General features: G+C 43.5%; 1 protein-coding gene across 2 annotated transcripts in view; it reads right to left on the minus strand.

Moving 5' to 3' along the window:
• LOC146867377 (mannose-binding protein-like) overlaps positions 1 to 15,237 on the minus strand; it is an 85,756-nt gene that overhangs the window by 47,045 nt on the left and 23,474 nt on the right. For both annotated transcript variants that reach the window (XM_085604683.1, XM_085604689.1), the window contains exon 3: positions 9,646 to 9,780. In XM_085604683.1, the coding sequence (XP_085460809.1) occupies positions 9,646 to 9,780 (135 nt within the window). The remainder of the gene's footprint in view (positions 1 to 9,645; positions 9,781 to 15,237) is intronic.

Raw genomic sequence — 15,237 nt, forward strand, 5'->3', positions numbered from 1 at the left:
TGAAAAGAAAGCAACGCCTCTTTTGTGGCCAGGACTGTTGTTAGGTGGCCACAATGCCATAAAAGCCTAATCACCGTCAGCTAATCCACAACAGCAAAACTCGAAAGCCTGACTATATGGACAGAGCAGTTGGGGGAAGGATCATGAATTTCTATCCCCAGTAGGAACTTTTGATAAAGACAAGTGGGTAATAAACACTGTACGAAATGGCTGCAGGATAGAGCTTGCACCTTACCTCTAGCTTAACTTTGCAGGGTAACTAATGTAGCAAAATCAAACTGTGAGAAGCAAGCCATGTGGAAAGGTGTACAGACCGTGACCCAGAAAGTGATGATAATCTAATACCGTAGTGACAGAGAAGACATGGAATATATACTATAATATTCTTGGTTCCAGTACACGATTGGTGTTTAAGAAGGTTGCTAGGCTTAAAGGCTGTGAAAAAGTTTGACCCTTGCACAGCAATCAGAATTGGTACCAATAAGACATTGGGTTACTAGTAGGGGTAGGGGAGTGCAATCCTACTCAAACAGAAACCGTATTTCATGTCAGGGTGAAATACAAGCAAACCCCCAAATTAACCAGTGCTCAGTCATCTGGTAGCTTGGCACAACAGCAGCCAGGGTTAAGGTAGAGGCAATGTGTAAAGTATTTATGCAGCATTTTGAGTAGTAATAAAGTAAAAAAAACACAACACAGGAAAAATCCTGCACCAATTTAGAAAAACAGAGGAAAATGGAATAAGTTGTTTGCCACCAATTAGTAGACCAGAGATATGCAATTTTAAAGGTTTAAGTAAAACAAAAGCACAAGGCACCAACCGTGACGGCCTGAAGAAAAAGGTACCTTAAATCCTGGTTGTAAGGTCACACGTCAAGGATGCGTTGCATAGCCGCGGTTCCAATGAGAGGCTGTGATGCGTTTGTTCTGCTAGAGCCACAGCTGGACTGGGAGAAAAACTTCATGCCCACTTCCAAGGGTCCAGGACTTGGGCAGCAACACTTAGGGCCTCATGTAGGTAGCCAAATACCGGTCGGTAACGGCCGATTTTCGGTAAATATGCCGTTACCGACCGGTATTCAGGCAAGTGAGATGTAGGAGTCCAAAAACGACTTTTCGGTAAATATGAGGCGGTAAATACCGATTCATATTTACCGAATTCTAAAATACCGAATCAGATTTACCGAATACATACTTAACGAATCGGTAAATATGAAGTGGTAAATATGAAGTGGTAAAAATTAAAATGACATGTAGGAGCACTCGGTAATTAAGAAATCCAAGAAAATCGGTAAATAAGAGTCGGTAATTAACACGGATTGAAAGCAGGTGGTAACCATCAACAGTGCATATAAGCAATCCCAAAATGCAACAGCGTGGACAACATGGCCGCTATGTATGTCATTGCAAGGCGCCTACGTCTACAGGCAGCAGGACTGAGGGTTTGGCGACGGGAGGAACGCATCTACAGACAGCGCATCACACTATTCCAGCTGACTGATGCAGAGATACATGAGAGGTACAGGCTACACCCCGAAACCATCATGGACTTAATCAGGGACCTTCACCCACTCCTGGACCAGCCAATAAGAAGGGCGCACGCCATACCCCCACATGTGCAGGTGCTCTGCAGCCTACATCTGCTGGCATCCGGCAGTTATCAGGTGGTGATAGCTGCGGTGGGTGGTGTATCCCAGAGTTGCCTGTCACGTTTCTTCAGGAAGTTCCTGGATGCCATGATGCAGAGAATGCACCACTACATCAGCTTCCCCAACACACAGGCTGCACTGCAGAAAACAAAAACAGACTTTTATCACATGGCACAGTTCCCCCATGTCATCGGCTGTATTGATGGTACACACATCCCAATCTGTCCACCAGCTGACACAGAGCACATCTACAGGAACAGGAAGTCCACCCACTCCATCAATGTGCATACCGATTTGAATGATTTTGTTAAGGGTCCTGTGGGTGGCAGAACCAAAAGGTGGGCGTATGCTATTTACAACGAAGTCTGGAAGTTGTCGCAGATTGAGGCGGCTTCCAGATTGAGAGCTATTGATCAAGCAAACATGGAGAAGGTTTTAGCCGTTATAGATAATAGCATTAGCACTCTCTCTTCTAGGATTTATACATTAGACAATATTGTTTCTTCGGTTGTTGATATTGTGCATGATGATATGTCTGTGTTATATCATGGTCAAAACCAGTTGCGTTCTGTTATGCAGTTTGCATGGACGTTGCAGACGTTAAAGGCAGGGAGGGTCCCTTGGGACTATCTGACCACTACATCGTTATTCCTTCCCTACAACCTTACTGACAAGCAGCGATTTATGTGCATGAAGGATGCTACATATTCATTGTTACAGATTGAAAAGTTAGAACCGTTGCCTTTCTCTGTAGCGGAGATCAATTCAGCTACGTGGTTAGTACACGGATTGATAACTCTCCCTTTCGCGCTTTTTAAGTTTACGTCTTGTATGAAACATTATGCTTTGGGTAGGTATGAACCGCTGGGCACCGCTTTCATGCATGAGGTTTGGTCCCTCCCCTTTACGTATAGATGTACTAGGGACGGAACTGAGGTTTATTTGAAAGGCGAGGAATGTACCACTACACCAGACCATTCCTTGGTATGTAGGCACATTCAATTACACGGCGCATGCAATGTACAAGCCCCGAATTTGGCGTGCGTCCTACGAGGTATCCCAGTGCCTGTGATTACACCTTCTTTCACGCTGCTTGCAAACGGTAGTTATTTAATTTTGAATAATGAAGCTTGCTGCGGGATGTTAGTGGGAATCCCGTACATAGTAACTGTCTCGCAGAAAGTTGAATGCTGCAATGATGTTCTTTTTCCACCCCCGCATGGGCGGCTGGATGTTTCCATCTGGCCTTCGATTCCAACCTTGAAAGCAGAGTTCAACAAGTTGAGCAGAATAAGAGCGCTATTGTCCCAAAAAGAGGTGCCTTTGACTTCCTCTTGTGAAACATTTGTCCTTCACGTTGCTAATACGCGCACTGAGGTACAGGCGCTTCTGAATACTGACCTCCCCCTGCATTTCGGCTCTTTGATCCAAACTATTTTCAATGCCTCGTCCACGACCGGCCTGGCTCATTTTTTTAAACTTGTGGGCTCGGGTCTCGTGACCTCTTTCCAAACTATTTTTGGTGTGATTCCGGCATTTTTTCATTCACTTTTCTCGAGCATCTTTGGAGGTGTCCCGCTGCTTCTGGCGCTAGTGGCAGGTGTGCTGCTTTTCCTTTTTATACTCCGGAATGGCTGCTCCTTCTGTGCCACACGAGCACCTGTCCCGTCTGCATCTTCTTCGTGATAGGATGCTTGACTTTTATGGTACTTTGCCATTGGCGACTTTGAGCCTGGCTTATGGATTATCCTTCAGGTATTCCTACTTCACCTGCGTACAACCTGTATTTCACTGCCTGGATTGTCCCTTTGAATGGCCTCTGGATTTGTGCTTGACCAACATGGTGTCTCCGGTGCCGGATTTCGATCGACTGATGAGGCCCTTAGTGTCTCACGAGTTGGCCTGTTCTGGTGTCCGGATTATGGCCTGTGGTGCGGCGCATGGTATCCTGGGTAATTGGGACATCTCTGCGGCCGCCTACGACTTCTTGGCTATGAGCTATTTGGAGGAACATTCCGGGTGCCCTCTGATTGTGCTAGAGGCTCCGATGGTTGGAGAACACGTATGTTCCTTTTCTTTACTTAATTGGATGGCTGAGACTTTTAGTGGCCCTGCAAACGATTTTTTGTTGGAAGCAGTGGCCACATATGCTGCCTATACATTCATGGATTAACTGGACTGTCGTCCATTGCGCCTGTGCTACTGGACAGCACCCTGGCGCAACATTTATTTCTTTTATTTCTCTTTTTTCTCTTCCTGATGGTCGTTTTGAGTTTTTTTATCTACTTGCATTTTTTTTAGAATTCTATGCTGCTATTTTTTGTAGTTTCGGACTTTGGCGCAGCATTGATTACGCCTTGTTCTGCTCTGACGAAACTGAACTCTGCGTTCTCTCTTTTCTTGCCTATTAAATAGTGCTTCGATCAAGGGGGCGTGTAGTGAGTTCTCCCTGAATACGTACATACATTGTTAAGTTCGCATAACCACGTTAAATGTTAGACAGCCATTTTTTTGTCTTTGCACACGACACTGCGTTTACATGTTATTTCTTAAATAAACTGCTGACTCGAGACTTGCTTCACACGAGAGCAATCTGTTGTTACCATCCCAAGCTCTGCGCAGCGACCTTGGTCTGTACATGGTGTGACAAACAGTCTGGAATATTACACAATGCATGTTTTCCACTCTAGGTTGATCGACCCACTATTTAGCCATGACACACGCGCAGCTGCAAATACCTGAAAGTTGGTGCTTTTAATATCACAGACATCATGTTTATTATTCAGACCGAAGACGAGCCTTCCTGCGAGAAGACTCCTGATGCTCCTGTGATGTGATTTCACTTAGCTGATCTTTGAGGTATGGGGTCCCCTATTCAAGCCTAAGAAACCTTCTATTAGCATTATAATAATATTAGCTTCTTAGTAAAGGGAAGGTGGTAGTATCCTCGGTATTTTCCGATTCGGTAAATACCACCTCGGTATTTTCCGATTCGGTAACTACCACCTCGGTATTTACCGATTCGGTAAATACCACCTCGGTATTTACCGATTCGGTGAATTCCGATTCGTGATTACCGAATGTTACCGAATCGGTAACTGTTACCGAATTTTTACCTACATATAACTTTCCGATTCTAATTTACCGATTCGGTACGGCTCGGTATTTAAGAAACGGTAAAATTAATTTACCTACATGAGGCCCTTAGGGTGTTAGGACTCACAGCCAGCAGAGTCCAGGGGAAAGGGTCAAGGTGGTGGGATCCTTTTCTGCTCCTGTGGTCCAGATCTGGAGGCCAGTCAGTCACTCTGGGGGTCCTGGGTTCAAGATGCAGGTCTAGTCCATCTCCCTCAGGAAGAAGGGAAGCAAGGCAGCAGAGTAGCATGGAAGTCCTTCTTCGTAGTAATCAGGGCCAGAAGTGTACTGAGGAGATGGGTCTGAGGGTCCACTGTTTATACCTGGTGCACACTTTGAACTGGGAGATGCTTCTAGAATCCTCCCCATCTAGAGATGTGTAGAATTTCCTGCCTCCCTGCCCTGACCCTAGCTTGTCCGGGGGCACCAAAGACTAGTGTGAAATTATTTTGTGAGTGTGTTGAGTGTGCTGAGGTAGAGTCTTTGTTATTTCCACTTTTATTATGGCTGAAGTTAATAAATTCAGACCTACTAAAAAAATTAGTACTCCCAATCTTTCTTACTTCCTTTATAAATGCAGATCAGTGGTTGCCCTCTGCATTTAACTATGGAACTTAGCAGATAGATCTGCCATCTTTGAAACTGGGGAACCCGGTTTGAATCACAACCTTGGCTCAACATCCAGTGATTCTGGGAAAACACTTAATTTCCCTGTATCTAAAAAACTAAAAAGTCACTAGCCTGGTTCTCTTCTGAAGTTCTATAATGTACTTGGGCAAAGTTTGTGCTATATAAAACTGCAGAAATATAATTATCGGACACCATCTTGACCTAGACCTTCTTCTTCTTCCTGAAAATTGGCAAAATAAAATATCACAACCTATCATGGATTTCATTTTAACCCTTTTTTTCCACTTACATCACTCAAATAGACTTTAGGGTTGAGCAGCCTTAATCCAAGAAAAACATTATTGGCCTTGTTTCTTTCACACATATGTTGCTGTGACACATTACAGCCTGTTCATGGATTTCTTTGAACTTGTTTGATTCTTTTTGAAGATTTAAATGAATTAAAAAATAGCACAAAGAATGAATAATCTGCAATGTCTTTTGAAGTTATCCTACCCATAAAGCAGTGATTTTACAGACATCAGGGCTCAGAATTCTAATTCAGACCCTCCACCTACACTTGCCTCTCCTGTGGAACTAAAGGCCTCATTTATCAAGTGGTGGATGCAGTTTGCTCTATCAAAGCAATGGAGTAGATTACTTCACCGCCTTGATGGAGTAACCACTTGCCAAATTTGAAATAGACTGCCAAGCCGGCTGTCATCTCTGATGTATTTGCATGGGCCACAGTCACGTCAGTTCCTCTCAATGTTTTTTTAAGATTGACACATCGCTCCGTTAACATGACGGAGCTGTCTATCAAATATATTTTTTTAAGCAGGATTTTATTTATGAAAAAAAAAAAGAATCCCTCTTGCTACAAGAGTTATCTCCCACGATGAGGAGTAATTAGACAGTTTTCACTGGCAATTAACTCCAGGGTTTTCCAGGTGGCGATGGCCAGTTGAAACTGACCTTTACATCTGTCCATGTGGGTGGACATAGAAGTCGACCTCTGAAAGCACTTAATCCGTCAGGCCATCAAAGGGGTGTTGCCATGGCAGAGACAGAGTAGCCTCAGTCGTAGTTACACCTAAGGTCCACCCACATTAAAATCAGGAGGGCGAACCATTATAGTAGCGGTAAGGATACACCCTTGAGGAACAGAGCCCTTTCCACCTTCCACCAACATATGAATCAGCCTTGTTGTCTGTTACCTGCATATTACATTCTAGAAACTGTGATCCTCTACAGCATCTAGACTTGTTTATGATCTGTTATGATCTAATTATGCTGGTGTTCCGCATTATAGAAACCCTCCATGTTCTGAAAAATCATACAAAATAAGTCCAACATGATTTCAACAACTATAATTGGTGTTACTCTGCTACAGATGTTTAGAAAGTGATAAATTATTAATTAATGTTGGGAACACTCCTTGAAGTAGCTGTGTGCGCTACATATTGCTATCATCATCGTCAATGTGTTTGCCCCTGTATGCAGGTGCATGCAAAGTAAACATCCCATTGCCTAATATATAGCCCGAAACTGTACAAGGAACAATAGGATTTTTTAAGTTAAGCACATACAAAGAGTGGTTACTCACTGGATACAGAGATTTCATAGTTGGAATCTGCATCCTGTGAGAATAGGATAGCGCCTCTCTGCTCTTTATGCTCAGCATACAATAAGGCAGCCTGTCTCTGGTCTTCAAGCTCAGCGCATGGGCAGGCATTTTCCCCATGCTGCTCGATCAGTGTCAGCATATCCATGGTGGCAGTCAGCTGGATGAGTGTACCTTGGCTTGCGTTGAGCATCAACCAGGGAAGGTGGCGGTAAAGGAAAGGATGCTTGAAAGATGTCAAACATGGAGTTCTTTGTTTCGGATCTCAAATGCATGATATTCCTCAAGATGTAGTTTGTTGCTAGATTTACATATAATGCTATGCAAAATGGTTGTTTTTAAAAGTGACTGTTGACTGATTTTTCCATCCCAAGATGGGACTACATTTCTCAATACAAGATCCATTGTTTCTGTGATGTAATTTCCAATTAAATCATGTATAAGGAGGCCTTCCTTGGAAATGGATGTATCACAACACATATGTTCCCTTATTTCTGCCATGTGTTCTGCTACTCAGCAGTCTTTTTATCCCTGATTTTGAATTTACTTTTTCTACAGCTGAATTCCTTTTGAATTTCATTGTCTCTAGGAGATCTGTGTTGGGTTCTTACTCAACTCTGATTTAGGGTGGTTTTGGTGCAAGCTTTTCAACTCCTACCATCCATCATCTTCAATGAATAATTAGGACTTTTGCCAGCGAGTGTTGTCCCTGCCTTTTGTGGTCTTTTTTCTCAAAACTGGAGCACTACTAGGAAGACAGTTGACACCAGTCACATATATTACTTTGAAGGGTAAGGGAAAGAGCCACCCTTTCCTTTGGCAATCAAGAAGGAAATTAGGAAGACCTTCACTGCATTCAGACTTGAACTTGTCATAGTGGTTGGACTAGGAATACTACAATGACAGAAAATCTCACATCACTTAACTTGTGTGCTCTAGCGGCAGCTTCAATACTTTTATATTCAGAAGATGTTCCTGGACTAACTGACCTTGGTGAAGGGCAGAGCTTTATTTGGCCACTCGCACCACTGGGCTCAGTGAACCTTTGAATCCACATGGAGCTAAATGGGGTGTTCCAACCATCATAAATGGTGGAATGAAGCATCAGATTGTGAGGACATGCCCTTTTGGCATTTGCTCCCCAATACCACATGATAATGATAGCTTCTCTGACCCTCTGCAGATTTATCCAGTGCCATATGAACCTCACAATATCAGGGCTTCCTTTATGCACGAATAAACAACACGATTGCAGACGAAAGCAACATCACTAAAGCCATTATTTTGAGTTTCATGGTGCTAGTGCGGTGCCATCTCTGCTCCTGAACCTACCGGTACCATGTGGTAGCATCCCGTCATGACTGTGAAATTACAAGTTAAACCCCATGGAATGGGGAATAACCATGTGGAGCCTCTTTTACCAGGCGCAAACCAACATGGAAATCTCTGTTTCTTGGGTGTTAACACTCACATTTACCACCTACTCCGAGGAAATGGTATATGTGAGCTGCGGGGATAATGCTGGGAAGGGGGGGAGGTAAGGGATTTGAAAGTGTAGGTGGAATGGAAAAAGGTGCTCTTTGGGTGGACCTGGTAGCTCCCCATGCTTGCCAATAAAAACACTTGGCAGTGATGGAAACAGCGGCATTGCTGCTGTTTCAGTGAAAGCCTCAGGTGATTTTATCAAACAGTTTTTCTGGTTGTAAAAGCAGGTTCTGGGGAAACTGGGTGTGGAAACACCAGCCCACTCGTGATCAGACATAGCGGATTTCTACCTGACCTGTAGTGAGGGCCATAGCAGACATATTGTCAATCAGTGTGAGGATTCCACAAAATCCTCATAGTTGGAATTGGATTGGATAAGGATGCCTTTAACGTAGCATAGTCAAGATAGGCCACAGAATCACCAAACCCCGAAAATCGTATCTCATTTCGAGCCTGGGCAATTGTCTGAATGACAGCATTAGAATATATTCTAAATGGGGCGTGGACCATGGAATTGGCATGGTACTGAATGAACATCGATGTGTGTAGGGCAGTGTTTAGGGCAGTAGACACTTTAGAGTTTGATCAAACTTTGATGAACTCTCGTTACTTGCTTTTCATCAAAACATAATTTTTCATCACAACTGAGCCTACTCTGTACAAATGCACATCTAATCACACAAATCACACAATTATTGCACACTAGGCCTTTATTTTCACCTCTGATGATCTCTGATGATGCTCAGCTTTCAAAATACAACAATGGACTCTTATGATTAGCATTCATTGTGCAACTAATTAGCTTTGCATAATTGAGACACAGCACCCCATGTGTTCTGATCCTAAGCACATCCAAACTCATTCTATCCTGTTTAACTCCACAAACCTGTATGATCAAAAGCATAATTGCCCCTAGTGTGCATCTAGGCGACTCACACAAATATCAATAGCATGATTTCATACAATCACAGTCACTTTATCAACCAAACATTTAAAAAAGAGTTTGATCTTGCAGAAAGGGAATTAATCTGCAAAGCTACCTTTTCCTGGGGTAAGTACACTGGTAAAGCTTACTTTACAAGTGTAACTGGTATCCTTCAATGTGCAGTTCCAGTGCCAATCAAAACACAAAGATTCACTTACCTTGTACTGAGCTGTCTCCCTTCTGTCCCTTTTGGCCATGGTACCCTTGTGCTCCAGTTGAGTCTGCTGATCCTGTGATGCCCTGTGGACCGGCCTTTCCTGGTGGCCCCTGCATCCCCCTAAGTCCTGGCAATCCTGAAATTGTGTCAATAGATAGAAGATACACCTATTACATTTTGCAATTTGAAAATGTAGGAGATATGTATATTCATTTATTTACTTAATGTGCCAACATGTCACCATGGCCACTTCAAAGCACAGTGGATAAGGAAGGATAAAGTGGAGAACACCATCTTGCATGTGGGGAAGGTGGGCCGAGGGGGTCCTTTCCCATAGGAGGCGGGGTCCCCAGCAGATAGTTGTAATTTTGATAGCTTCCTTGAAAACCTTTGTTTTCAGTGCTCTTTTGAAGGCTGGTAGCAGAAACGTTTGGCCAAAGTGGACCTGGCCAAGGCCCCACTCTTTCAGCGGGCCCCCTGATAGAGCCAGCTATGTTTTGCAGAGAGTGTTGCCCTGCTGACCTTGAATAATTTGTAAACAGATTTTTGTGAATATCGTTTTTTTAATCATTTATTTTTAAGGTGTGAATGTTTATGACAGACATTTTGCAAAATTGGTTTCAACATTCATTTAAAAAGTTTCATTTAGATCAACACAGGACATCACATATGAGAAATGGGAGGGTGTGACAGAGATTATTTTCAGTAACATTAGTGAGCTGCTGATGTGTTACAATACTGAAAACACACATCACTATCCTTGAATATCAGACCTACACACATTTAGAATTTGACCAAAGAGGACATGAAAGACATTAAACTGGATCATAAAATCAAAGCTGTTCCGCACAGGGGCCCCCGAAATACATTTTGCCCTGGGTCCCCAAAATTCTTAAAACGTCCCTGGCGGGTAGATTTTGCATGCTTCCCATGTGTGGGGTCCAAAATGTTTCAGAGTCAAATTCCCAATCCTAGACAGTCCTGCCAGTGCCAATCATCAAGGATTAAAGTAATGCAAATGTGTTATTTTTGTTATGGCCGCACTGCCCTGAAGCGTCACGCAAACAAACATGCTTTCTTAGAGGTCAGCCTACTCTAGTTCATCAAGCAATCGTGCGCCCAGCTCTGCAAGAGTTAACTTTTCTGTGCTGAATTCCTGTTAGCATTTAGTTGCTGCCAGTGCCACAGATCCAGGCATGGGAACCAGGTTACAGTGTTTCCCGTTTTCATGGCTTGCCTGGCCCCCTCCTCTCTGCTGCTTGTTCTGCTCACTGAGTCAATGGTAACTTGCAGTGTTCAAATCTGCGCAATAAGCTCTAAAGAACTCTCTGCAGTCATGTAGATTTATTTCAAACAAGTTCTTTAATATATAAATTCACCCACACAGACTCCTTGTAGGCGGAGCGCAAGGTACGAGGCTGCTTCGTGAGTTATCAGCTGTCAACTGTCAAAGTCGTCAGTTGACAGCTGGTGACAGCACAGATGGTACGGTGGCCGCGCAGGGACACAGGGATTCATAGACAATTACGGTGTCCTCGCAGGGACACAGAAATGTAAGTCACCACACATCCTCCCCTGTAGGAGAAGAGAGAGAAGAAGGGAGAGAGAGAGAAAGAACAGAGGATGGAAAGAATAAGAGAGACTGAAAACCCTGGATGATGAAAAACAACAGCAGGCTAAGAACAAAGGTGAAAGGATACTCACAAATGTAATATGAAAGTTCAACCGGTTGCAACAACCTTCTACCTGCCCTGCTCATGTTGATGGAGAGAGGACTGTCATGCAGGGGTGTAGATGGCAACTGTCTTCTGACTCTTTCTGCAGTGTCGCGATCAGGTAAAGCGTGCACGGGTGCAGAATTGAGCTACGTGACGGTGCTGTGAGCTGTGGTGTAGGGGTTTGGAAGTTCATAGTCGGAATCATAGTCTGAAGCACAATGGCGTGCTTTGCTGTGTTTGTCGTTTGAGGGAAATTCTTTTGAGTGATCAGAAGGTAAGATCTCGTTGAGGTCCTTTGTGGCCTGTCTGCAGGTGGAGAGGGCGGAGAGCGGAATTGCAGTACACCTTGCGCACCGATAGGGGTGGAGTGACTCTGTCCTGCCCCTTGCTTATATGCCCTCATCTTTTGACCTTGACAGTGTCCCCTTCCTTGACCTCCACCGGTTTACACCCATACTTGAGGTTGTACCTGGCCTTGCAACTAGACTGTGCTAGCACTAACCTTTCTCTGACATGGTCGGCTGACCAATGTACTCTTTTGGCAGCTTTGGCCCAATCCACATTGTCCTTGGACAATGGCGTCCTTGGACAATGGCGTCCTGGCCCTCATAAGTTCAAATGGACCTGTGGTGTCGCTTGGTGTAATACTATATGCCCAAAGTGTTTTTTGTATCTCTTGTTTCCAGCAAAGGTTGTTGCTGGTGGCCAATATAGGTTTTAAAATTATCGGACATGAATTGTGCCCCGTTGTCACTATCAGTTTGGGAAGGCCCTCACGCGTGAATACATCGTCAAGAAACTTGACTATGCTCAAGGCATCAGGTTTAGTGACAAATTTAGGCTTGGGCCACTTGGTAAAATGGTCGATGATGACTATAACGTAGCACTGCTCCAAACATTCTGATATGGGACCCATGATATCAACACCAATCCTCTCCCATGACATGGATGGGCAAGGAATGGCGTGCAGTGGAGGTCTGAGCGTGACCTGGGTTTTATCAGAATTAAGGCAAAGAGAACAATCTCTGACCATCCTCTCTACTGCTAAACTGTTGCCGGGCCACCAGTACATGTTTTTGACCCTGTTTTTTTTCTTCCCTATGCCTAAATGGCCCTTGTGACACAAACTAAGTATCCTCATTCTAAGGCTGCTGGGTGGTACCACTCTTCCTCCCCTTAATAACAATCCGTTTTCGTAGGATAGCTCATTTTTAACCTCCCAAAAGTGTCATAATGATTCAGTTAATTTGTTCTTGCATGACCACCCTTCGGTTAACATTTTTATGACCTGGCATAAAAACATGCCCTTGCCCTGATCAGTGAGCCATTCCTCTTCTGAGATGCCGTTGAATTTTTCAAGCACGTTGGCAATGCATGACTCTTCAGTCTCGGTAATTTGGTCTCTGTCATGTGGTTCCACTGGCATCCTGATCAAAAAGTCTGCCACAACATTTTTCACCCCTGACACATACTGAATGTTATACATATAATCAAACAAGCGTACAGATAGCATAGCTAATCTGGGAGATGCTCCATATACTCCCTCTGTAGTGAATACTTCCGTTAGAGGTTTGTGATCCGTACATAAGGTGACTCTGTTGCCCCAAACAAATTTTCTAAAATGTTCCAAGGCCCATACGCACGCTAGTGCTTCACGCTCTATGACCGATAATTTTTCCTCGGCGGGGGTCAATGAACGTGAAGCAAAAGCTATGGTATAATCCATACCTTTGGCATCTCTCTGGGTAAGTACAGCACCCAAACCCTTTGAACTGGCATCCGTATTAACAAAGTTTTCCTGTAAGGGGTCGAAGCCTTGTAGGGGTAACGCTGTGCACATTTCCTTTTTGAGGGACTTGAAGGCCTGCTGGCATTCACCTGTCCATTCAAACTTGTTTTTAAGTTTGAGAAGTTGCCGCAACACATAAGTCTTGTGCGAAACGTTTTTGATAAATTTAGCGTAGAATTTGACTAGTCCCAGGAAGGATCGCAGTTCATCCTTGTTGTTGGGCACCGGGGCATCTTTAATGGCTTGTAGGAGTTCTCTTTTAGGGCTGATGCCGTCGCCAGTGATCTCATGCCCGAGATAGCTGACTGAATTGCAAGCAAAATTGCATTTCAAGTGCTCTGCAGTCAAACCCTTTTCATCCAGGATTGTTAACACTTGGTTGACCTTACTGTTGTGTTCTTCTCTAGTTTTGCCCATCACCAGGATATCATCCTGAAACAATAATATGCCAGAAACACCCTCAAAGATATTATGCATAAGTCTCTGAAACATCGCAGCAGCAGAAGCCAAGCCAAAGTGTACCCTAGTAAACCGGAAACACCCAAACGGCGTGATGAAGGTGGTTAGCTTCTTACTGTCACGATGTAGGGGCACCTGGTGGTATGCAGACTTCAAATCAATTGTAGAGAACCATTTAACTCATTTAGTTGTAGACAACATTTTGCTGGTTTTGGGGAGAGGAAACTGTTCCACAACTATATTGTCGTTGAGGTCATGCAGGTCCAAACATAACCTCAATTTTCCATTTGGTCGTTTGGCTACAACTAAAGGCGCGACCGACTCCGAAGCTTTAACCTTTTTGATGATGCCGTTCTCTAGATGTTTGTCGAGTTGTGCCTTCACCTCATCTTTTATTGAAAATGGGAGTGTTACATTCTCATTTTTACTGTGTGCCACATAGGTTATCATTTGTTACACATTCTAGTTCCATTTGGAACCATCTGGTAGAACCTGAGCTGAGACTGAGCCAGTTGCACTGGAGTTGTCTAGGCATTGGTTGTTCCTGTTGCTGTGCTGCATTTTTGTACAATAAATCAATTTACTTCAACTGGATGTACAGTTTATTTCAATGGCGACGAGCGGAGGAACATTTATCTCAACAATAAGAAGCAGCACAGAAGATTGATGTTCCTGAACCCAACTTTAAGGATTTATATGATTTACAAAGGAGAACATTTTTTTATTTGAACCAAAAAGGAAGAGGGAACAACGAAACCATAATATTGCCAAAGAATACTTCGAATATTTTTTTCAAGCAAATCATTCACCAGGATATTTGTAAAAGGATGGCCAAGCTTAACGTAAACAAGGATTTTAGCCGTGAAAAGATCGTAAATCAACTTTATTAATGAGGTAAATGTAAGGCCGACGCTCTACACTGGAAGTTGCCCCGTTACACAGTAACAAAAGGTAATTACGAGCATTAGCTACCTACGAGATTGGAGGCTGCAACGCTCCCTGCATCTTTTGAAAGCGGGTGCATGGACTTCGCGAGCCTTCTTGGAACGGTGGCGCATGGTCTCCGCTGCACGATCAACAAACATCCTTTCTTCTCCTGGTGAGTGCACAGTGTATGCTGGGAACTGGACTGAATTCTGGGAGCGTACGGGTACGTGATGAACGTGGATTGCGTGGCGGCCATTTTGGATCTGGATAGCTACAGACTTGGCAATCTAACGCGTTAAAAGATAAAGAAAACTCACCACGGACCTTGATTCAGCGGTAGGTGTGACAGCGCTGCACAACGAATTTACCTTTTGTGTCAGGTCATGGTGATTACAAGGAATGGACACTTGTAAGTGGAAAAAATATATATTTTTGGGAGGAGTTCGATTTTGGAGAAGAAATTAAAAGATTTTAAGGGGGAGAAACTTTATAACTTTAAACTTGCTGTTTTTTTTTTTATTGGACTAATTTTTGTTCGAGCACAAGATAAGAAAATACTAGAACATTTAAAGGGGAGAAACTTTATAACTTTAGACTCGGTGCCCCTTTTATTGAAGTTACTTTTGGTTCAAGACAAGGAAATACTTACTTATGCCGGTGATTTTTCTTTTGTTCGTTTTAGGTTAATTTCAAGGTTTAT

The sequence above is a fragment of the Triturus cristatus genome, chromosome 1_2 (genome assembly GCF_964204655.1).
Source record: "Triturus cristatus chromosome 1_2, aTriCri1.1, whole genome shotgun sequence".
NCBI lineage: Eukaryota > Metazoa > Chordata > Amphibia > Caudata > Salamandridae > Triturus > Triturus cristatus.